The sequence below is a fragment of the Dipodomys spectabilis genome, unplaced genomic scaffold (genome assembly GCF_019054845.1).
Source record: "Dipodomys spectabilis isolate Male_0828 unplaced genomic scaffold, ASM1905484v1 ptg000076l, whole genome shotgun sequence".
Taxonomy (NCBI): domain Eukaryota; kingdom Metazoa; phylum Chordata; class Mammalia; order Rodentia; family Heteromyidae; genus Dipodomys; species Dipodomys spectabilis.
The window spans coordinates 10140738-10165752 of NW_024870753.1; the positions used below are offsets into that span (position 1 = coordinate 10140738).

The window sequence follows — 25015 nt, forward strand, 5'->3', positions numbered from 1 at the left end:
AACCACCTTTTGCCATCACATCCAGCCAACCAATTCCAGTGTGTGCATTTTCTCTCAGATCTCTGGTACGCTGCCACCCAACCCCATGCTGGTTTCAGCTCCACTTCCCACCACATTCCACACACCCTGGAAGAGCATGTTCCCACTTCTAGTTGTCGTTTTGTTGTTTTTTGTCAGTGGTGGGGCTTGAACCCTGGGCCTGGGCACTGTTCCTGCGCTCTTCAGCTCAAGGTGAGTGCTCTACTGCTTGAGCCACAGCACCACGTCCAGTTTTCTAGTGGTTTATTGGAGTTAAGAGTCTCACAGACTTTCCTGCCCAGGCTGGCTTTGAACCATGATCCTCAGATCTCAGCCTCCTGAGTAGCTAGGATGACAGGCGTGAGCCACCAGTGCCAGGTGCACTTCTAGTTTTACCCGTATCTCTCAGACTTCTATTCTGAATAGACATCAGAATGATCTGAGTCTACTATTCAAGGTAAGTCTACTGTTCAGAGCCAATCCCTAACACAAACCATGAACCATTTTGGTCTTTGCTTCTTTCTCTTTTCAACCTATCTCTTGCTACTCACCTACATGTGCCTTCTTTTCTCTCTCCCTCCTTCCTTCTTCCCTTCCTTCCTTCCTTCCTTGCTCTTTTTAACAGGGTCTAGCTATGTAACCCAGGCTCGGCTTTAGCCTCTGGAGTGTTGGAATGACAGGCACCCTAGCAGACCAGGCTATTTTCCAGACAAACGGAATCATTTGTTTGTTCCCTGAAGAAGCCATTTCTCCCCTGTGCCTCTGCAGATGCGATCAGAGCTGTGCTCTTTAGCGATCACTTACTGGATGCCACACTTTTGCTGAGCACGGGAGAAAGGGAGAAAGGTGCCCAGTGGCTAGATCTCCAGGAGCTCCATGTTCCGTGTGGCTGTGATCACGCTGGAGATGGCTTGTAATCCCTTACCCTCAATCCCTGCACACTCTGAGTTTCTCTGTCCACTTCTGGCGCTCTGCCTTCCTTTCTGCTGAAACTGGAGACTGCTCCTTTTCTTCTCCTATCTCGTGTTCTATACACACACAGCTTCAACAGTCTCAGAACTTTCGCTTATTCTCTTGTTTCTGGGTCTTCCCTTCGTTTGCTGATACGTACATTGAGTAGGTGAAATTAAGGTAAAACATTTATAAAAGCACTGACAGACTGTGATTATGTACCCAGCTCCAGTGCTGATGATTATAACACTATCTCACAGCTCCAGTGCTGATGATTATAACACTATCTCACAGCTCCAGTGCTGATGATTATAACACTATTTCACTAGGCCATAGTGAGGAGTAAAAAAAAAAAAATGTAAGCTTAGCCAGTCACCAGTGGCTCTCCTCTGTCATCCTAGCTACTCAGAAGGCTGAGATCTGAGGATCGAAGTTCAAAGCCAGCCCCAGCAGAAAACTCCATGAGACTCTTACCTCCAATTAACCACCAGAAAACCAGAAGTGGCACTGTAGCTCAAAGTTGTAGAGGGCTAGCCTTGAGCAAAAAAGCTCAGGGACAGTTCCCAGGCCCTGAGTTCAAGCCCCATCCATGACCTCCCCCCCCCACACACACAATTAAGCTTGAATGTATTTTCATCGAAGCCTCCGGTAGATTAAGGGGACCCCCAGACACAGCTACTTGTAATCACTGTCTGGAAGTGAAACTGTTAAGGAAAATTTTGCTGAAAAAAACTTCTGGTTGGCCTGGGAGGATGACTGACTATTGAACTTAGGAGCTCTGTTTCACGTGTAAATGTAGAAGGTATTTTGTGTGTCTTTGTGTATCAGTGAGATCATTTATTCTTTCATTCCACTTCATGCTCTGAATTCTCAAATACAAAATGTCCCTGATCATAGTTTGGACGACTGTTGTGCATTTTTCTACAGTAGGTACTAGTCACTAAGCTGGAAATAGACTCCTGTTGAAAAGGGACCTCTGGGGCTGGGAAGGTGGCTCAGTGGTAGAGTGCTTGACTTGCATGCATGAGGCCCTCAGTTCCATTCCTAGCACCACATAAGCAGAAAAAGCCAGAAGTGGTGCTGTGGCTCAAGTGGTAGAGCACTAGCCTGAGCTGAAGAGCTGAGGGACAGTGCCCAGGCCGAGTTCAGGCCACGACCGACCAAAAAAAAAAAAAAAAAATGGGACCTCCCTGCCAACTGCAAGAAACAATTATGAGCAAGAAAGGGATAGCATGGCCAGAAGCCTTGCCCTCTGAGCCCAGTCTGCAGACAGTCACCGCTACACAGTGTGCTTTTCTGACTTTCCGAGTACAAAAGGGAGATAAATTAGGCAAAAAAAAAAAAAAAACCTCAAAAATTTAAACTTTGGTCCTTTCTAACAGGGACCGCAGTATGCAGTCTGAGGGACGCTCAGGCCACAGCAGGGAGCCTCAGCCCCTGGTCCCCAGAACAGCGTGCATTCCACAGTGTGTTGTTTTGCTAGACTATGCTATTCAGTACATTAGATTTATCAGTACACCTATCACTTACCTATCACTTAGCATATTTTCTTTTCTTTCTTTTGTCAGTCGTGGGGCCTGAACTCTGGGCCTGGGCGCTATCCCTCAGCTCTTCAGTTCAAGGCTAGTACTCTACCACTTGAGCCACAGCGCCACTTCCGGCTTTTTTCTTTTTGTTTATGTGGTGCTGAGGAATCAAACCCAGGGCCTCATCCATGCAAGGCAAGCGCTCTACCACTGAGCCACCTTCCCAGCCCTGTCTTTTCTTTTTGTCAGTTGCGGGGCCTGAACTCTGGGCCTGGGCACTGTCCCTCAACTCTTCAGCTCAAGGCTAGTCACTCTACCACTTGAGCCATAGCGCCACTTCTGGCTTTTTCTGCTTATGTGGTGCTAAGGAATCAAACCCAGGGCATCAACTTAGCATATTTCTTTCTTTCTTTTTTCTTTGGCAGCCCTAGGACTTGAACTCAGGGTCTAGGCACTGTCTCTGAGCTTCTTTTGCTCAAGGCTAGCACTCACAAATGAAGGAGCATCTAGAGTTCTGGAGGGGAATCCAAATCTTCATAACCCTACCTAAAAAGCTACCCACTCCTTATAAAGTAAAGAAGATTTAGAAAGTGGGACTGATTACTGATCACAGACAGTTGAAGGCAATGACTACGGACATGTGCTGTGACTCTGGGTCCATCTCTTTGATGTGCCCCAATCAAACGTGGCATCTGACAGTACTTTCAGGTCCCTCCACCCCAGTTCTGAAACTCAGGGGCTTGTATCTAGGGCTTGCCTGCTAGGCGAGCCCTCTACCACTGAGCTATAACTTGAATAACAACAGGCCGTAAGTGTAAAAGGTGGAACTCTGCTGGAGAAACTATCAGAGGAGGAGAATGACAGGAGAGGATGCTGAGTTGGGGGAGTGAGTATGGGCTCTCCGGACTTTGTTCATATATGTAGTGACTGCTATTCATCACTTACAAGATTTATTTTTTTGTGTGAACACACTGGGGCTTGAACTCAAAAGCCTTATGCTCTTTCTCAGCTTACCTGTTCAGCTGGTGCTCCACCACCTGAGTCTTACCTCCAGCCCTGCTTTCTGCTAGTTAACTGGAGAGAGAGGGGTGAACCAAATTAAATCCGTGGTGCCCAACAGACCTAAATTTCGTAGCCTTCCACCCCAGTCCTCAGAGTAAGCACACCTCCACTAATTTGTTTCCTCTGTGCCTCACCTGAGCAAGACTCCTTATTTCAACTACTCCACAGGGTGCTGCATATATCTTACACCCTGCCTCGTGACTTATTTTGGCTTATGGGATCCAAATGGCTCAGATTTTCCAGCCTTTCGCCCAAGTCTCTCTCTCCAACGTCAAAACTACAATCCTGTGAGACCTTTCTCCTTCAGTAGCCTCTGGAATTTCTGAGGAATGTTCTTGAGTTCGAAAAAGCCATTCACAGGACACTTGTGTCTGCTGTCTGACTGCCAGCTGTCCTGCTCCAGCACCAGTGCACTCTCAGCTGACAGAGCTGCTCCCCCAAACTGTTCTCTGGGCTGTCCTGCCCCTCCCCAGGGCAGTGGTGCCCCAGACATGTCTCTGGTCCTCCCTTCCCCCACATGCAGGCCAAGGCACTCACTGAACTTAACAGGATCTGGGGGACCAGGAGAACTTACTATGAGTGTCGCGCTCTGCAGCCAGTCAGGACAACAGACTCAGGGCCGGCCCCCCTCCCCTCCCGCTCTACACCTCCCCTCTCACTCCAAGACCTGTCTGCCAGAAAATGCAAGGTGCCTAGTAAGAGTGGGCAAAACACACGTAAGTCCTGATCTCTGGAGAGACAGATAGGAGACAGATAAGAACTAGTTTAGCAACAGATTACTACCATCAACAAAGATAGTAACACAACAAAGAAAAATGCAGCAAAAATACTCAGCCTCAGAGCTGGGGATGCTGACCTCCCCTGGGGCCCAGGAGAGAGGGTAACTGACTTCCTATCCCTTACGCTCCATCTGACCAAGGAACAGCCACCAAACCCGAGGAAGACCTCACATATTTACTTTTTATATTATTGTGCAGCCAACCCCCACCGCCGCCCCTCCCCATGTTTCATACTTCCTCGCTACAGAATTAATGCAGCCAAAATCCATAGGTCCTTAGCTATGTGGCTGGCACCATCATAAACCCAATGTATGCACTAATTTGGACACAAAAATGTTCGTTTGATTGTTGGTGGTTGTGGGGCCTGAACTCTGGGCCTGGGCGCTGTCCCTCAGCTCTTCAGCTCAAGGCTAACACTCTTCCACTTGAGCCACAGCGCCACTTCCGGCTTTTTCTGCTTATGTGGTGCTGAGGAATCAAACCCAGGGCCTCAAGCCTGCGAGGCAAGCGCTCTGCCTCTGAGCCACCTTCCCAGCCCCCAGGACACCAAAAAGTTCTATGAAGGATTCTGACTAGTTCTGCATTTTCTGTCAAAGAAAACTAAGGCACCAAGAGGTGAGTAATTGGCTCAAGGTCACACAGGTGAGGGCAGAATTAAGAATTCAGGCAATCTGGTAGCCCAGCCCAAACTCTTTAAGGTTTTCCCAACAGGCTCCCTCACTTAGATAATTTACATAATCAAGATGGGTCATTCAAATGTTTTTCCCAAAACAATGAAGTAATCTTTCCTGAAAGGTGCACCACTTCTGTGCCTGCCTGCCGTTGTTGGTGGAAAGCAAGGTTGGCTCTCAGAATCAATTCCATCCACCTCTGGGCTTCGGTCCCAGACCTGGCCCCAGGCGCTGGGCCTTCTCAGATTTCTTTCAGCTGCTCTCTTTCCTGGCTTCCAGGTGAGCCAGGCAAGCTCACCTTCATCAGGTGACCTTTTCTGGCTCCATTCACAAATCACCCCTCTTCTGAACTCTTGCAGCTGTGCCTGTCAATGATCACTGGTCAATGATCATTATCCCAACTAGATTTATAGGAAGTATATGTTTTCTCAGAGTAAACTGATGACTGTCTGGCACAGACTTAACATTCAAAAGGAATCAGGGGGCTGGGTGTGGTTTCAGCAGGAGACAGGACAGTTTGTAGCTAGCCTGGGTCACCTAGCAAGGCTTAGTCTTTAAATGAATGAATGAATGAATGAATGATCAAAGGGTCCTTTAGCCCTATAGAAGACTATGTGACTGGAAGCAAAAAACAAAGTATTTTTAAATTCTTATTGTGTCTTTATGTAATTTAAAATTAGGTATTGAAATAGTACATGGTATGTGTACACACACAATTACTATGTATCAATCAAAACAGAAAAGTATTTAAAAAGAAAAAAGGGTGGCAACCGTCTATAATCCTGGCACTAGGGAGTCTGAGGCAGGAGGATCTTGAGTTTGAGCCCAGCCTGACCCTGTCTCTCTCCACGTTTCACCCCCCCCCCAAAAAAAAAGTGAAGAAATAACCTTCAGTTAAAATAATCTTGGATATCACAACTTTAATATCCTTAACCCACAAATGTGCTATCTGGAATTCTATGAAATCTGCTACTTTTTTTTTTTTTTTGGGTCTGGTTGTGGGGCCTGAACTCTGGGCCTGGGCGCTGTCCCTCAGCTCTTCAGCTCAAGGCTAGCGCTCTACCACTTGAGCCACAGAACCACTTCTGGCTCTTTTCTTCTTGCTTATGTGGTGCTGAGGAATCGAACCCAGGGCCTCAGGCTTGCAAGGCAAGCGCTCTACCACTAGCCACCTTCCCAGCCCGAAATCTGTTACTTTTTAGTGTTCTGTCAGTACTGGAAAATTTCAAATTTTTCTCTTCAGACTTTTTAATTAGGGATGCTCAACAGTAAAGTCTCTGCAAGTATCACACAGAACAGAAATCCACAGAACTAAAACTAGAGGACTTCTAGTCGCAAGCATTTCAACAAGGCATATTCAGCCTGTACCAACTAGTGGTAGTTTATTCACTCATAAGCAATGTGCCAAGGTGCGTGTGAGGCGGCAGAGGCTGAGCAGGCCTGCTTATCCCAGCCCTCTGGCCCAGACTCAAGTCCACGATTATCATCCTCACCCCTGTACCTCAGGAACGTGTATCAAACTGCTCCCTCCTCAAAGCTCAATACCGCTGGCAGGCTTTCCATCACCTACAGGATATGATCACTTTCCCACAGGAAAAAAAATCTGTCAGCCAGGTGTAGTGAGATATACCTGTAATTCCAGCATACAGGAGGCTGAGGCAGGAAGTTCAAGAGTTTAAGACTAGCCTGGACTGCATTAAACAACAACAACAACAAAAAAGACCCAAACAGTTCTGTGACTGTAACAGGACACTATACCAAGACGACCTGATCCTTGCAGTTCTGCCAATTTATATCATCAGGCAACTTCCCTGCTCACATAGTTCTTGTGTCAGATGGGGGTACCTGCTGTTCTAATTATATGGGATGAAAGAGTTTACAGTTACCAAACACTATTGGGTTCTAAGTGGAATGATGCTTTTCCTAACTCCAGAGATGTAAACCTTAATGCAATGTAAAAAACATAATTAAATGAAAATCAAGTTCAAAAAGCTAACAATTCATATTAATAATTGGTGGTAGATATTTCAGTTTTCTATTATCACTTCAATGCAGAATTAGCTTCAAAGACAAAATATATGGGAAATTGAGAACTCACTTAAATCTTAACACAACAAATACAATCCAGATTGTCAGTTTCTGGTAACTCGCTGTCACCACTTCACAATGGCTCTGTATCCACTGTGGCAGGGAATCCAGACAAACTTAGACAGGGACTCTTTGTGCTTGCATTTCCCTTCTCTAAGCAGCTCTCTATAAGGTAAACATTTGTCTCTAAATTAGTATGGAAATAGAAAAACAATAAATGAAAAGCCAGTAGATACAGGTCATCTGAAGGATTCAAGACATGTCCCCAACCCCAAAGCAGTGGTACAGAACATTAACGTGACGTTTGACAGGGTCCACAACAAAGTAAGAAAATGTCTGCTCATGATTCTTCCTGGAAGGGTAGCACAGACCAGCCGAGTCCTGAAAAATTATTTAGTATACTAATATTAGTATTTTAGTATATTCTGGAAATTACTGCATGCAAGCTATAACATTTTACTATTATGTGTTTTCTGTCAAAACATCAGGAAAACACAAAAATAACGCTGATTAAAAATGGGTAGTTAACTAATATTTTAAATATTTATTGACAGCAGTCTACTGTGAAGAATAGGTTTATTCTACACATAAAGGCATAATTCTTATCCTTCAGGAATTTACAGTCCAAAGGGAAACCCCATCATTTGCTAAAAATGCCTTTAATATGCTAGTATTAATTTTTTTTAATTGTTTTTCTGCCAGTCCTGGGGCTTAAACTCAAGGGCCTGGGCCCTGTCTCTGAGCTTATTTTGCTCAAGACTAGTGTTCTACCACTTGAGACACAGCTCCACTTCTGGCTTGTGTGTATGTATGTGTGTGTAAGTGTGTGTGACTAATTCAAGGTAAGAATCTCATGGATATTTCTGCCCAGGCTGTCCTTCGAACTGCAATCCTTAGATCTCAGCCTCCTAGCTTTTTTCCTAGTCTCAAGAGCCACCAGTGCCTGGCCTAATATGATATTTATTATGTAAATTCTTTCTTTTCTGTGCAAGAGGCAGGGACTATTTTTCTCCCAGCTATTGTGCCCTAAGTTAGCACACTAGTGTTGATACACAGTAATCAATTTAAGTGGATGAATGGAGATACTTAGAAACGATTTCATTTGTAATATCTTCCATGTGATACTGAAATTCAGGCTTCATAGTCTGTGATACAAAGACATTTATGGCATTTTATTGCTCTATAAATGACGGTTTAACAGACCAGGGAGCTATGTTCTGCTCCCTGGGAGCCATGGATGTAGCTCTAAAATAAGGAGGGAATATTACTAGATAAAAACAACAGAAGCCATGAGGAAAAGATCAAACTCCCCTCTAAACAATATATGTTAACACATCATCAGCTTTTTTTCTGGTCTCAAGAGCACCCTAATTGCTAGCACTAGCTGTAAGGACTCCATTAACAACAAACAAAATCATTGGTTGCAAATTTCCCCTCCATACTTACATAGGCTGTAACTTTAAAGACAGAAGAGGTAATTTGTATTTTCTTGGTTTGTGGATGCTTTCGAACACTAAGAAGGCAAGAAAGGCATATATAAGATATAAAGCTTAATCATTATCTTGCTCATGTAACTAACTCCTCTGTACAGTATCTTTACAATAAAAATATATAGAAAACAAAAGATATAAAGCTTAGTTAATTGATGGGTCAGTATATGCACAATCATATATAAAAGTGCATTCCTAACACAACCGAATCCTCTTTCCATTCTATTACCACTGATTCTATACTAATATTACCTAAATATTTCTAAAATTTATCTTCCTATTCTTTTTCCCTCTTGTACTCCATTTCTTCTTCTTCCTTTTTTTTTTTTTTTGCCAGTCCTGGCACTGTCCCTGCGCATCTCTGTGCTCTAGCTAGCACTCTACCACTTGAGCCACAGTACAACTTCCTTCTTTTTCTGTTTATATAGTACTGAGGAATCGAGCCCAGGGCTTTATACATGCTAGGCAAGCACTCTACCACTAGGCCACATTCCCAGACCTCTTTTTCCCCCCAGTCCTGAGCCTTGAACTCAGAGCCTGGGCATTGTCCCTAATGCCTTTATGCTCAAGTCTAGAGCTCTATCAGCTACATCACAGCTTTGCGTCCAGCTTCTTTTGGTGGTTAAAAGGAGTCTCAGTGACTTTCCTGCCCAGGCTGGCTTCAAACTGTGATCCTCAGATCTCAGCCTCCTGAGTAGCTAGGATTATAGGCATGAGCCACTGGTGCCTGGGGTATCCATTTCTTTTTCTCTCCTTCCTTCCTTCCTTTCTTCCTTTTTTGCTTCCTTCCTTTTTTCCTTCCTTCCTTCTTTCCTTCCTTCCTACCTTTCTTACCTTCCTCCTCTTTCTGCCAGTCCTGGGGCTTGAACTCTGTGCCTGGGTCCTGTCCCTCAGCTTTTCTACTTCAAGATGAAAGCCCTCTACCATTTTGAGTAGTTTATTGAAATAAGAGTCTCATGGAGTTTCCTGCCTGGGCTGTCTTAGAACTGCAATCCTCAGATCTCAGCCTCTTGAGCAGCTAGGATTACAGGCATGAGCTACTGGCATTTGGCTTTCCCTTCATTTCTTTCTTTCTTTTTTTTTTTTTTTTTGCCAGTTCTGGGGCTTGAACTCAGGGCCTGGGCACTGTCCCGGAGCTTCTTTTGCCCAAGACTAGCACTCTACCACTTTAGCCACAGTGCCACTTCCGGGCTTTTCTGTGTATGGGGTACTGAGGAATCGAACCCAGAGCCTCATGCATGTGAGGCAAGCACTCTACCACTGAGCCAACTTCTCAGCCCCCTTTCATTTCTTTACGATAAAGTTGACTATACTTTCTAGGCTGGGTTTGAACTCTGAATCTTTCTGCCTCAGCCTTCCTTCCAAGTGCTTGGATTAAAGGTATGTACCTCAAAACTGGATACTATATGATACTCTTTAAAAGTGTAATTAGGAACTAGGGTCTAGCTTTATGATAGAGCCCTTGCCTATCATACATGAGGTCCTGGGTTTCAATATCCAGCCTTAAAAAATAGTGTAACTATATTAATGTTCTAATTGTTTTGCTAATATCATTTGTCATATGAAAATTAGTACTATATTAATTTTAGGGTATAGAGACTATATATACTGTGCATTCAGAAAATCAAGAACCCTAATGCTTACCTAGCATCTGAAGGCCATAAGCTAGGCTTCTTCAATCAGATAATAAAATTCCACATCTGGGATGGATATGTGGCCTGGAGGATTCTTCAAAAACTTTAGCAAGTACACATGTTTAATGTGTCAAGTAGAAGAGATACAGGCATGATTGGTAAGTATGAACTTCTGTATGTGCCTTTTTGAAATGTAACAAAAGAATTGATCATTTAGTTTACTAAACTGCTTTTGAAGTACTGCTTACTTGATTGGAAGCATTTGCTAAAAATTTAAGGTATATTTTGAATAATCTGTAATAATAGATAAGGATGAAAATATTTTAAGAGGGGCTGGGAATTTGGCTTAGTGGTAGAGCGCTTGCCTTGCATGCCTGAGGCCCTGGGTTCGATTCCTCAGCACCACATAAGCAGAAAGAAAAAAGCTGGAAGTGGCTCTGTGGCTCAAGTGGTAGAGTGCTAGCCTTGAGCTGAAGAGCTGAGAGACAGCGCTCAGGCCCAGAGTTCAGGCCCCACAACTGGACCAAAAAAAAAAAAAATTTTAAGACTTCTACCCTTTTGTTTGAACAAGATGTCCCTAAGCCATAATTCACAGTGTGCCCTCAGCATCTTCAGACATCAGGAGTAGAGGTGGCTAGAATAGATGACTGCCATGGAAGGTTAGATGTTACATAATAGCTACGGTACAAGTAGTTTGAAAGCTAAATTGTTTCCTAGTGTATGTGGAAACACTTGTAATCAGCTAAAGAAACTTGAAAAATATCCTCCTTGGTGAAATTGGCTGGTGTAGATGACATGATTGGACATGTGGCTCTGGATTCTGAGAAGCTGCCCAGGATGCATCAAGTTCCATCTACATTCACCAATTCTGGCTGCTCATTTTATTATTATTATTTTTGTCGGTCATGGGGCTTGAACTCTCGGCCTGGGTGCTGTCTCTGAGCTCTTCAGCTCAAGGCAAGTGCTCTACCACTTGAGCTACAGCACCACTTCCAGTTTTTTAGTGGTTTATTGGAGATAAGAGTCCCACGGACTTTTCTGCCCAGGCTGACTTTGAACCATGATCCTCAGATCTCAGCCTCCTGAATAGCTAAGATTACAGGCATGAGCCACCAGTGCCTGGCCTGGCTGCTCATTTTATAAGTGCTCATTATGGGGCTGGGAAGGTGGCTCAGTGGTAGAGTGCATGCCTTGCATGCAGGAGGCCCTGGGTCCGATTCCCTAGCACCACATAAGCAAAAAGAAAAAAAAAAAAGGCGGAAGTGGCGCTGTGGCTCAAGTGGTAGAGCGCTAGCCTTGAGCTGAAGAGCTGAGGGACAGTGCCCAGGCCCTACAACCGGACCCCCCCCCAAAAAAAATGCTCATTATGGCCATACGTTTTCATAGAGCTGCCCCCCGCCCCCTCAAAAAGTAGAAGAAACCGTAGATGATAATCTATGGATAGGAAGGTTGAGGAAAGCTGCAGCTTCGGCAGTTTGTGCTCTGAAGCCATTTGTTTTGAAGTGTGAGCTAGAATCTCTTCTCCACAGTGCATGGCAGTAAGCAGTTCCTCGTGGAGAGGTGGTGCACTGACTGTGGCAGTGGGACACGCGTGTGCCTGCGCTGAGAGCAACACTGAAGAGAATCCTTAAGAGTGCCAGAGCTGCCTGGGAGTTCTACATGAGCTTCCAATGGTTAGGAGAGACATAGGCCTAGCTCTTCAACCATCTTTACACACCAACACAGTATTTCTTTTTCATTAAAAGCAGCGATTATAGGAAGTAGAGCTGTGGCTCAAAGTGGCAGTGTGTTAAACTTGAGGAAAAAAAGCTCAGTGACAGCACCCAGGCCCTGAGTTCAAGCCCCACTACTGGTGACAAAAAAAAAAAAAAAAAGAGAGATTTTAGGCATACAGTTGTTTTGAAAACCACACCAGAAACTAAATAAGTAAAATAGTTGTCATGAAATTTTTATGCATGTAACGAATGGATATAAAATTAAGGTATTGTGTATAAGTGAAATAAGTAAGAATCTGAGAAGCTAAATTTGCTTTCCAAGTGGTGTGAAATTATATAATTGACTTCTGGAACTTTTGCTTTCTGAGGTTCTGTCTTCCTTACCTATAAAGATGACCCAGTGTTTCTTTTTTTCTTGGCCATTTCTTTTATTATAAAGACGCTGTACAGAGGGTGGCAGTTGCGTGAGCAAGGCAATGAGTGCATTAGTTGTCCATCACTGTCACCTTCCCTTGTTGTCCCACTTCCCTCCCCCACCAATGTTTTCTTTTTTTTTTTTTTTGTCATTCCTGGGGCCTGAACTCTGGGCCTGGGCGCTGTCCCTCAGCTCTTCAGCTCAAGGCCAGTGCTCTACCACTTGAGCCACAGCGCCAACTTCCGGCTTTTTCTGCTTATGTGGTGCTGAGGAACCAAACCCAGGGCCTCATGCATGCAAGGCAAACACTCTACCACTGAGCCACCTTCCCAGCCCCCCCACCAATGTTTTCTTAATTGAAAATATATTTACTTTAGTTAAAAGTATAAATAAGCCGGGTGCCAGTGGCTCAGGCCTATAATCCTAGCTATTCAGGAGGCTGAGAGCTGAGGATCTCGGTTGAAGCCAGCCCTGGTAGGAAAGTCCATGAGTCTCTTATCTCCAATTAAGCACCAGAAAACTTGAAATGGTGCTGTGGCTCAAGTGGTAGAGCTCTTGCCTTGAGCTGAAGAGCTCTGAGACAGCACCCAGGCCTGGAGTTTAAGCCCATGACTGACAAAAAAAAAAAAAAGTATAAATAAGAAATTTGACATAAGTGGAAGCTAGATCTAAAATACACTGGGGCATGATAAATAATACAGCACTCTTAAGCATTTGCACACACAGTGAGACCAATGGAGGATACTCTTAGGGGAGAAACACAAAGGTGCAATGCCTATATACTTCAACAGTATATATGGAAATAAACTCCAGGAAATGTAAATAAGGAATTTTTGTTGCTTTCTTTTCATTTTGTTTATCTGTCTTTGGGTGGACGCAGAAATGGAGAGAGAAAAGGTGAACAAATGCAGGAGCAGTCCTCAATGTACACTGTGTTAAAAATGAACTATAGCTGGGCACAGGTGGCTCAGGGCTGTAATCCTAGCTACTCAGGAGGCTGAGATCTGCGGATCACGGTTCAAAGCCAGCCTGGGCAGGAAAATCCGTTAGACTCTTATCTACAATAAAAGCCACTAGAAAACTGGAAGTGGCATGGTGGCTCAAGTGGTAAAGCGCTCATCTTGAATGGATGAAGAGCACAGGGGACAGCACCCAAGCCCAGAGTTCAAGTACCATGTCCGACAAAAGAACTATACAACTTGTGGGTGGGGCCAGGAGGGAACAACTGAGACATAGTGAGGGAAGGGGGCATTGTCCAAAGAGATGTGCTCATTGCCTGCCTTATGCACCTGTAACTCCTCTGCGCATCACCTTTACAGTAACAATGAAGAAAAACTCACAGTGAGAAACCAAAAAATAAAATGTTCAAAAAAAGAAATTTCATTCAAAAGGAAAGGAAGGAGGGACAAAGAAGAAAGGAAGACACTAGGCTTATTTATTTATTTACTTATTTATTTAGTGCTGGTCCTGGAGCTTGAACTCAGGGCCTGGGTGCTGTCTCTTGGCTTTTTTTTTTGGCGGTCGTGGGGCTTGAACTCTGGGCTTGGGCGCTGTCCCTGTGCTCTTCAGCTCAAGGCGAGCGCTCTACCGCTTAAGCCACAGCACCACTTCCAGTTTTCTAGTGGTTTATGGGAGATAAGAGTCTCATGGACTTTCCTGCCCTGGCTGGCTTTGAATCTCGATCCTCAGATCTCAGCCTCGTGAGTAGCTAGGATTACAGGCATGAGACACCGGCGCCTGGCTTCTTGACTTTTTTTGCTCAAAGCTAGCATTCCACCACTTGAGACACAGCTCTGCTTCTTTTTGGTAGTTAATTGGAGATAAGAGTCTTAAGAACTGTCCTGCCTAAGCTGACTTGGAACTGTAATCCTCAGATCTCAGCTTCCTGAGTAGCTAGGATTACCAGTGGGGGCTACCAATGCCTGGCTCGGATTAATTGAAAAACTCACTATTACACCAGATGGAAATTCTTACACTTCTTTGGAACAAAGCTAATAATTTTTTACAATTAGCTAAGCAAACTCCAACATCCTGACTGAGGCTCTCCTCCACCCCTCTTGTGAGACTGAGAAGAAAGCAGGTAGAAAGGAAGGTCCAGAAGACAGCAGTTGCTTATAACAGAAGCATGGGTGACAAGTCTGAATTAGGAAACAAGAGATGGATGAGAAATGAGAGGAATGAGAACTAAAAGAGAGTTATGGAAATGTAGAAATCTCTAGCCTAGAAGAGGAGCATGGAGCTACAAGAGCGGATGCATGGGACTTGCATTTTTAAATACTGTGTTGTAGAAGAGTACAAGAGAGGGTCCTGGCGGTTGTGTTTTACAAACTGTGGTATAGGAGGCTGCAAGAGATCATGGGAGTTGTGTTTTTACACACTGAGGTTGTGGTGTAGGAGGTTACAAGAAGAGATCGTGGTTGTACTTTTACACACTGTGGTCATAGGGTAGGAAGCTACAAGAGGAGATTGTGATAGTTGTACTTTTACACACTGTGGTCATGGTGTAGGAGGTTAGAAGAGGAGATTGTGGTAGTTGTACTTTTACACACTGTAGTTGTGGTATAGGAGGTTACAAGAGGAAATCGAAATCATTGTGCTTTTACACATTGTGGTTGTGGTATTTAAGACCACAAAGAGATGCTGGGAAACTCTACACGGCTGAACAAAGAATTGGCTCTATTAGCCAAAGACTTGCATATTGTTATATAGCAACATTACCTCACCAGATCCTTATAGAGAAGCTTTGCTGTTTCCAGGTATGGCTTGAGTGTATCTTCATACTGACAAAGGGATCCACCAAGGCAAAGATGTTTAAAAAGACAAAATAGGAACTCATCTCTATCTGGCTGGCTGAATACTTCATATTTTTCTGAGTCTTCCATTAGCAATACCTAGGATGACAAAATTCTTCTTAATGTAATATTATCCAAGGTTCTAATTTTGTTGTTGTTGTTGGTGGTGGTTATGGGGCCTGAACTCTGGGCCTGGGCACTGTCCCTGAGCTGTTCAGCTCAAGGCTAGTGCTCTACCACTTGAGCCACAGCACCATTTCTAGCTTTTTCTGCTTATGTGGTGCACAGGAATCGAACCCAGGGCCTCATGCATGCAAGGCAAGCACTCTACCATTGAGCTACCTTCCCAGCCCCACAATGTTCTAATTTTTAAGTTTAAATTTTCAACTTACATATTTAAAAATAAATTTAGATTTTATTTATAAAACAAAGAAACACTGGGAATCAAACCCTGAGCCTTGCTCAAGTGAGACAAGTGCTTATTAACTAAGCACATTCCAGTCCAATCTTGGATTTTTTTTTGGTCATGGGGTTTGAACTCAGGGTCCCTGAGCTCTTTTGCTCAAGGCTAGCACTCTACCACTGTGAGCCACAGTGCCATTTCTGGTTTACCGGTAGTTAACTGGAAATAAGAGTCTCACAGACTTGGCTGCCAAGGCTGGCTTTAAACCAAGATCATCAGATCTCAGCCTCCTGACTAGCTAATATTACAGACATGGGCCCCCAGCACCCAGCTTGAATGTCTTTTAAGAACAAATCCGTAAGCAACTGCAGAGTAACATGATATACACATATTTCCCCCTGTTTTATGGCTGTGTACTAATGCTCCATACAAGAATGGATCCAATCTTCATGCATAGCCTTGAAGTCATACTCTTCACCAAAACACAGTTTAATGTAGTTAGGAAAGCCCCATGAGACTCATCTCCAAGTAACCACTAGAAAGCCAGAAGTGGCACTGTAGCTTGAACAAAAGAGTTCAGGGACAGCCGCCAGGCCCTGAGTTCAAGCCCCACAAATGACAAAAAAAAAAAAAAGTATTTCATGGGTTTTAGGCAGACAAAAGTTTTGACAATAATAAAATAAATAAAATTTCACTGTAAGACTTTAACACTCTGTACTTACTTTTCGCAATTCATCAGAAACCATAAATGGATCACAAAAAGAATCTAAACATTTCACAATATGTCCACTGTCTCGTACAATATCTTCTTCATATAACCGATTAAAGAATGACATTGAAAGCTGTGTGCAGGGAACGTTTGTAGCTTCAATTTTTTGCACTTCAGTTCCTAAATATTTTGTAAAGAATGGAGATAAAGTCAACATTCTCAATTAGTTCTGAATAAATCACTGTGCTGAATCCCAAGAAGCAACTGAATGTGGCCCAGTGCCTATTTTGGTAGTCATGTGCTTTGTGTTTTAGTCACTGATGGCTGTGTGTACCATGGCAGTCCCAAAGATGATAACAGAGCGGAAAAATTCCTATTGCCTAAGTGATGGAGCTATGATATCATCATAGCTCATACTTTTCTCCTGTCTGTGATGTCGGTGTAAACAACCTATGCACTGCGAGCCATAAACAAGTATAGTTCATACAGTTATATACAGTACACAGTACTGAGCATAAATGACTATGCCCTGGTTCACGTGTCTACTGTACTTTCTATAGTTATTTTAGCATGAATGCTTTTACTTAGAAGCAAGATTCCTGTAAAACTTGTTGTGCTAGGCTATAGTATCTATGTCTCATGTTTGGGCTCAAGTAAACACTAAGATGTTTGCACAGTGGCAACATCACCTAATGAAACATTTCTTAAACCATATTCCACTGTGACACAATGTATAGCTGTAACTAAAGACACTGATTTTTATTAAATTCCTATTTTGTGGCCTATTCACACTTCACTAATCATGAAACATTTATAATTAAACCTTACCATTTCTGGACTAGACAATTATAAATTAGGGAATATCTGAAAGTGAAATACATGTTTTATGTGTAATAAGGAATTCTTACTGGGTTTAATGCATTTATCAGAATTGCAAATAAGACCTCTTTATGATTTGTTTTATGCTTAATGTTTTAGAATTCATATTGCAAAAAAATATAGGAGATTACTAAGTTTTGGAGGGTATCTTAAAAATATATGATTTTCACTAAAAATCAAAACAATAATAGAAAAACAACAACACCTCTGTAATCTCATATACAGTGTTTATTACAAAAAAGGATTTCAGGTTGGGAATGTGGCTTGGTGGTATAGTGCTTGCCTAGCATGCATGAAGCCCTGGTTTTGATTCCTCAGTACCACATAAGCAAAAAACACCAGAAGTGGCTCTGTTGCTCAAATGGTACAGTGCTGGTCTTGAGCAAAAGAAGCTTAGGGACAGTGCCTAGGCCCTGAGTTCAAGCCCCAGGACTGGCAAAAAACAAAAACAAAAACTTCCCAAGTCAAGGTAAATTTCAAACCAGGCCCTAGTCAAGTTTTATAAGTGCAGAATTATAGAAATTTGGAATATTAATGGCATTTTATCTACTTTTCTTTTTTTCCAGCCCTGGGGCTTGTACTCAGGGCTTGGGCACTGTCCCTGAGATGCTTTTGCTCAAGCCAAGCACTCTACCACTTGAGCCAGAGCACCACTTCTGGCTTCTTCTGTTGATGTGGTACTGAGGAGTGGAAGCCAGGGCTTCATGCATGCTAGGCATGCACTCTACCAACTAAGCCACATTCCCAGCCCTACTCCCTCTCTTTTACACACACACACACACACACACACACACACACACACACACACTCACGCACTCACACAGGTACAAAGAGATGGTATTCTGTTCAGAGTAGAACAAGGTGTGGAACCTCTTTATTGCCCCTCCTGTGTAAATCTGATGTACCTTCCATCTGCAAAGCAGCTGTGTTACAAGTAAGCGATACTGGCAAGCTGGCATGCATCTACCTGCAGCACTAGGAGGCTGAGGCAGGGGGGTGGCAGGTTTGAAGCTAGTATCAACAAATCAAACAAAATTCCATATGATGGCCATTGTTGGCACCACTTAGTTTGACTGTCCAGCTAAGGTCATGCTAGAACCTGTTGTTTGATCCTTAACTGGGCTAAGATAGAGACAAGGACGCCTGAAGGCAGGGACTGTGTATGCCTCAGTAACTTCAAGAGCTATGTTGCTAAGAGAAGCTCTTCTTGTTTCAGAGGTGAATACTCTTGGGGATCAGATAAAGTGAAAAGACCATAGCAGCATAGTTCTGAGCTCAGTTGAAAGACATACGAATAGAGCTGTGCAGTCTGACCACTTTAGAAAACTGGTCCCTAGCCACAGCATGAGAGACAACATGCTTGCTTCCTTTTCTTTTTTGCTTTATTGAAATGAGGCCTCACAATGTAGCCCAACCCAACTTGAGATTTTCTCGTGTCCACCTCCTTAGCTACCATGCCCCGCTCGGAGAGTAGCAGGAGGGCTTAGAAGAACAGGAAAAAGAGGAGATGTAAGCAAGCTACTAGAAGAGTGCTAGCAATCTACTGGAACTTCTTTTTTTTTTTTTTTTGCCAGTCCTGGAGCTTGAACTCAGGGCCTAGGCACTGTCCTTGAGCCTCTCTGTGCTCAAGGCTAGCGTTCTGCCACTTGAGCCAGAGTACCACTTTTGGCTTTTTCTGTGTATATGGTGCTGAGGAATGGAACCCAGGACTTCATGCATGCAAGGCAAGCACTCTACCACTGAGCCACCTTCCCAGCCCTCTACTGGAGCTCCTGCTTCTGAGACTCAGTGCTGTTCTGACCTACTTTTCAGAGCACTTTTAACTGATCCTGTCAGGCACATGGGAATTTTAGAAGCGTTTTTTTTTTTGGGGGGGGGAGACAATGACTTATTCAAAAATCAGACAAAGTTCAGTGATATTTTATAAAGTATGTGCCACTATAGAGGAAAGTTGATCACATTTCAAATGCATTGCCTCCAGTTAACATAAACATGCTTTCCAAATTCAGTGATATATGGCTCTGATTATTCTGCTTTGGAAGTTTTGCATTGGAAAATATTCTGTGCTCAGACACTCAGTTTAATTCTGTAAGTGATCATGCTGTACTGGATTTTTGCTCTATAAATTTTGCAGTAGTATTTAACCAAAAGCAATAAAATATGGCCTGTTAAGTCTAACATCATGAACTGCTTGTAATCTTGTTCTTACTTAAAGAGAAGTTTGTTTTTGTTTTTGTTTTTTTTGGGGGGTCTGGTTGTGGGGTCTGAACTCTGGGCATGGGCACTGTCCCTCAGCTTTTCAGCTCAAGGCTACCACTCTACCACTTGAGCCACAGCGCCACTTCCGGCTTTTTTTCTTTTTGCTTATGTGGTGCTGGGGAATCAAACCCAGGGCCTCATGCATGCAAGGCAAGCGCTCTACCACTGAGCCACCTTCCCAGCCCAGCCCAAGAAGATAGTTTTGTAACTTGACAATTTACCCAAAGCATTCCCTTACCATTAGAAAAAAAGCTAACAAAAGCAGTTGCTGGGGCTGGGAAGGTGGTTCAGTGGTAGAGTGCTTGCCTTGCATGCATGAGGCCCTGGGTTCTATTCCTCAGCACAACATAAACAGAAAAAGCCCAAAGTGGTGCTGTGGTTCAAATGGTAGGGCGCTAGTCTTGAGCTGAAGAGCTGAGGGACAGCGCCCAGGTCCAGAGTTCAGGCCCCACAACCAACAAAAAAAATCAGTTGCTATTTCCTTAGTATTCTCTTTCTAAATGGAATGATGTTTTTATAATATTGAGACTCCAGTCTTACGAGTGTTTGGCCAAACATGATGACTCATGCCTGTAATTCCAGCTACTCAGGAGGCAGAGACAGAATCCTGGTTTGAGGATAGCCTCCATCCCCAAGTTCTCAAGATGCTATCTCAAAGAACAAGGTGGGTGTGGCACATGCCTATAATCCCAGCTCTGGAGAAGGCAGAGGCTGGAGGACCTGGGACTGAGCCTGGCCTCAGGCAAAATTTTTTTTAAAAAACAGTGCTCTCCTCTTGGTTAAATGTTTAAATGTTGGGAATAAAAGTTCTAGTTGTGTTTCAGTGTATTATGAAAGGGTTAACTATATAATGTTCTCCAGAGTCTGTAAGACACTCTTCTATGATTTAATATAGCATTATTAAAAATAATGTTCCATGGTAGCCCACTCCTCAGTCAGAAACCAACGCCCCATCTGTCTAAACATCCCCATATTAGGAGAATCTTTGTGGTCCACATGCTTCTATGTACATTAGACTTGTACATTATCCAATACACACCCTTGTATATTTGAATGTACCAAGTAGTTCTTTGAGTACAAGTTTTCTCTTACATTTTCAGTGCTCCCTGCATCTAAGAGAGGAAATGGAAGATGCACAAAACTTTCCAAAATAAAGAAAAAGGAAAAAACTGGTTCTCTGTGTTAAGCCAGGACTGTAGCAGTTGACTCCCAGGATAGCGATGCAGGCAAACCTGCCGCAGCTGGTTAAACTTGCTCCTCTTCTTATCAAACAGATGAGTCATTCTTTTTTGTTTTTGTTTTTTTTGCCAGTCCTGGAGCCTGAACTCAGGGCCTTGGGTACTGTCCCTGAGCTTCTTTTGCTTAAGGGTAGCACTCTACTACTGAGCCATAGCGCCACTTCTGGCTTTTCTGTGCACGTGGTACTGAGGAACTGAACCCAGGGCTTCATGCATTCTAGAAAAGCACTCTACCACTTAGCCACATTCCCAGTCCAGAAAAGTCCCTCTTTACAATTTGTATTTAATAAGAATTCCTGAGGCAAAATTTTGTCATAATAGCTAGTCACTTGAAAAGTTAAAAATTTCATTTACCTAGTGTAATCCATTGTCCAGAAGAATCTGAAAGTAACTGCAGATTTGGAATAACATTTGGGTCTTTGAAAAAAGCCTAAAATAAAAATGGAAAAAGAATATGTCAAATACTTTATCATGATAAAAAATCAATTTGCAAAATAGATTTAGTAAAATCTCACATAATATAAATTAGGAAGGCAACTTTAAATTGGCAAAATATAAATGTTTTATAAAAGAGTCAAATTTTAGGGGCTAGGAAGATGGCTCAGTGGTAGAGCACTTGCCTTGCATGCCTGAGGCCCTGGGTTCGATTCCTCAGCACCATAAGTAAAATGAAAAAAGCCGGAAGTGGCGCTGTGGCTCAAGTGGTAGAGCGCTAGCCTTGAACTGAAGAGCTGAGGGACAGTGCCCAGACCCAGAGTTCAGGCCCCACGACCGGACCCCCCCCCAAAAAAAAAAGTCAAATGTTATTATATTTGTTAGGATTTATAGTATGATCCACATTGTTGTCCAAGTAAAATATGTTTAAAACTTAATACAATTAAAAAAATTCAGAAAAATCTCAGGGACAGCATCCAAGCCCGGAGTTCAAGCCCCACCCTTTCCCTTTCCCCCAAAAAGGTAATCTTTTGGTATGTATTTGCTGATGGCACTGGAGCTTGAACTCAAGGTTGTTCCATAGCTTTTTTTTTTTTTTTTTTGGTCCAGTCATGGGGCCTGAACTCTGGGCCTGGGCGCTGTCCCTCAGCTCTTCAGCTCAAGGCTAGCGCTCTACCACTTGAGCCACAGTGCCACTTCTGGCTTTTTTTCTTTTTGCTTATGTGGTGCTGAGGAATGGAACCCAGGGCCTCATGCATGCAAGGCAAGCACTCTACCACTGAGCTACCTTCCCAGGCTTGTCCCGTAGCTTTTTTAGCTAAAGGCTGGTACTCTACCACTTGAGCCTCACACTTTTCTACTCTGGCTGGCTTCCAAAAGTGATCTTCAGGTCTCAAGCCTCCTGAGTAGCTAGGAATATAGGTTTGAGCCATGGATGTGGAGCAAGTAAGCAGTTTTTAAAAATAAGAGTATTTGAAGTCAGATATCGAGCCTAGGCTACGTGTGTGTGTGTGTGTGTGTGTGTGTGTGTTGGTACTTGAACTTAAGAGACTGCTTTTCCACTCAAGGTGAATCGTATGTTTATGGACAGAGACCCTCATGAAAGATCTCTAAATAATTAAGTTAATGAACATTTAGAAACTGAACCTCATTTGCAAAAAAATTCATGATTCTAGCAGTGTGTTCACATGATCGTGTGTTTGTTTTTTGTTTTTGCCAGTCCTGAGGCTTGAATTCAGGGCTCAGCCCTATCCCTGAGCTAGCACTCTACCACTTGAGTCACAGCGCCACTTCCAGCTTTTTATGTGGTACTGAGGAACTGAACTCAGGGCTTCATGCATGCCAGACAAGCACTCCACCACTAAGCCACCTTCCCAGCCACGATCATTTCCTCCTCTGTGTGTGTGTGTGTGTGTGTGTGTGTGGACTCCACCCTCCTCGCAGCAAAGTCTCCACCCAGTACCTGCGTTACCTAGGCAACTGACACACCTGGAAGAAGTCACATCTGCATCCGCTGAGGTCACATCTGCATTTGATGTGGCCACACCTTTCTCCGCCCATACCCTAGATAAGGCCTAGCCCAGGCCCAGATGCTCTTTCTGTCAGCCCTTTCCTTCTCAGCTCTTTCCCAGCTCTCTCAGCTCTTTTTCCTAGCTCTCTCTCTATCCCTGCTCTTTCCCACCTCTTTCCCAGCTCTCTCCCACCTCTCTCTTCTCTTTTCTATCTCTCTTAGCTCTTTCCCAGCTCTCTCTCTTTCCCAGCTCTCTCTTTCCCACCTCTCTTTTCTAGCTCTCTTAGCTCTTTCCCAGCTCTCTCCTACCTCTCTCTTCTCTTTTCTAGCTCTTTTCTAGCTCTCTTAGCTCTTTTTCCCAGCTCTCTCTCTCTCTTACCCAGGCCTTTTGCCAGCCGCGTAGAGTGCCAACCTTGCCTGGTCCCAGCAGGTCTACTAAATAAATCTACCCCTTACCTGAATACCATGTGCGTGGAGCTGTTCTTACTAGGCTACCTCTTTTTAAAAACCTAACAGTGTGTTTCTATCTGTGATATGCTGTTACTGGGGCTTGAACTCAGGGTCTCGGGTTCTAACTTCAAGAGCCAAAAGCTGTTGAGCCACATCTCCATTTCTGGCTTTTGCTGGTTACCTGGGAAATAGGAATCTCTCAGGGTAGTCAGCCTCGCTGGCTCTGAACCACAGGCGTGAGCCACCAGCGCCTGGTTACAGGACTACATGTAATGGCACACCGAAGGTGATGCTCGCGAGCGGCTTTTTCTCCCGTCCGAGCTGTGCCGTCGCTGAAAAGTTTTGGCGGGAATTCTTCATGTGAAATTGCTACTGGGAACCTGACGTCCAGTCCTCAGATGGATCTGGGCTTGGCAGACAACTCGGAGCAGTTTATGACTAAGTGAGGAAGCTAGGTGGCCGCATCAGAAAAGATGTGTTAACTTAAGAAAGAAAATTCAGAACCAGAAAGTTCTAGACAGGCTACTGAAGAGAGAAAAATAACCAGACCGAAAGCCAGATTCCTGATGATGGGAAACGATCACGTCCATCCAAAAGACCCTAAGACGACCACTCCAGCGCGCGCACGTACGTCGGCCAGGGCGGTGCGTGCACGCGCCTCTCCGCCAGCGAGGGCCGGCGTGCGCGCGTCAGCGAGGATGGCGCGCGCGCGTTCCGCCAGCGAGGAAGGCGCGCGCACGCTCCCGTCAGCGAGGAAGGCGCGCGCACGCTCCCGTCAGCGAGGATGGCGCGCGCGCGTTCCCGTCACCAGGGCCGACCCCATACCAACCAGAACGAAGTCGTCCTTCCGGTGGGCCTGGAAGGTCTGGTCGAACCCGAACGCCTGCGCCTTGAGTCTGCCCAGCATGGACCTGGGGCACAGAGGCGGGGGTCAGCTCGCAGCGGGCGCCCCGAACCCGAGCCCGCCCCGTCCCGCCACGGCCGCCGCGGGGCTCCGCTGGCCTCGCGGCCCCTCACCACTGGCGCAGCCGGCTGGTGGTCTCCGGGGCGCTCAGAGACGGGAAGAGTCTCTGAGGCAAGAACCTGAAGTAGAAGCCACCTGAATGCGCCGGCTCCCCAGCTGCCATCGAGCTCGTGGAGGTACGGATCGGGAGAGCCGTTTCCATAGCGACGCGTTAGCCGTCGGAGCCGCGCGACGCTCTGGAACCCGACGGCGATGCGAGGGCGGGGCTGCGGCGTGGGGGCGGAGCACGCAGGGGCGGGGCTGCGGCGTGGGGGCGGAGCACGCAGGGGCGGGGCTGCGGCGTGGGGGCGGAGCACGCAGGGGCGGGGCTGCGGCGTGGGGGGCGGAGCACGCAGGGGCGGGACTACGTTGAGAGGGCGGAGCACGCAGGGGCGGGGCCACGCGGGGGCGGGGCTGGTGTGGGTGGGGCCGCGCTCCGCTCGGGCCCGCCCCACCCCCGTCTCCTGGGCTGGGAGGGCGGGCTGCCGTCTCTGCTTTCCTGGACCCCGGGTTTAGCTGTTCTGCCAACAGGCGGTGAAGGGTGAAGCATTGCCTGTCAGTGCTTTGTTAACATTAATCTGCACGGGCTAAAGGCCTAGTCTCAGATGCTGCGACCTCACATGGACAGTTTTCAAAGTCGGTGACTCAAACGTTTCCGAAGAAATAGGTTATTCTGAATTAAGCAGCCTGATCTGTTTTGGAAGGCAGATGCCTGTGTGACTACTTGTGAATACATTTTCTTTTACTCTGTGGCTTTTTCCCCCCTTCAACACTTACATCTGAAAGGTTAAAAAGCAATCTTTGCCATACAGCGTGATTGTACAGCTTTTTCTCAGCCGGTGCCGAGGCTCACGGCTGTAATCCCAGCCACTCCGGGAGCTGGGGTCTGAGGATCAGGAAAGTCCAGGAGACTCTTACCTCGAATACTACAAAACAAAAACCTCGTTTTCTATTGAAAAAAATGTATATCTATAGTTTTCGTGTTTTA

The 25015-nt window shown here is 44.9% G+C and overlaps 1 protein-coding gene across 1 annotated transcript; it reads right to left on the minus strand.

The window, feature by feature from the left end:
- Positions 1 to 6207: 6207 nt before the first annotated feature.
- Positions 6208 to 24226, minus strand: Cfap300 (cilia and flagella associated protein 300). The gene is made up of 7 exons (XM_042682995.1): positions 24042 to 24226; positions 23854 to 23935; positions 20984 to 21059; positions 16267 to 16433; positions 15068 to 15240; positions 8542 to 8608; positions 6208 to 7476 (listed from the first exon to the last, which is right to left on the minus strand). Exons 1-7 carry the CDS (start codon positions 24188 to 24190, stop codon positions 7348 to 7350), a joined length of 843 nt encoding a protein of 280 aa, XP_042538929.1. The 5' UTR covers positions 24191 to 24226; the 3' UTR covers positions 6208 to 7347.
- Between the last annotated feature and the right edge of the window lie 789 nt (positions 24227 to 25015).

Bases quoted from the DNA above. Each gene is read 5' to 3' on its own strand.
- Cfap300 (XM_042682995.1), bottom strand. From the start codon at position 24,190: ATGGAAACGGCTCTCCCGATCCGTACCTCCACGAGCTCGATGGCAGCT. The intron at 21,060-23,853 runs GTTGGTATGGGG...TTTTTATTTTAG, and splicing joins GGAAGGACGACTTCGTTCTG to GCTTTTTTCAAAGACCCAAA. The intron at 8,609-15,067 runs GTAATGTTGCTA...TTGCCTTCTTAG, and splicing joins CTCTATAAGGATCTGGTGAG to TGTTCGAAAGCATCCACAAA.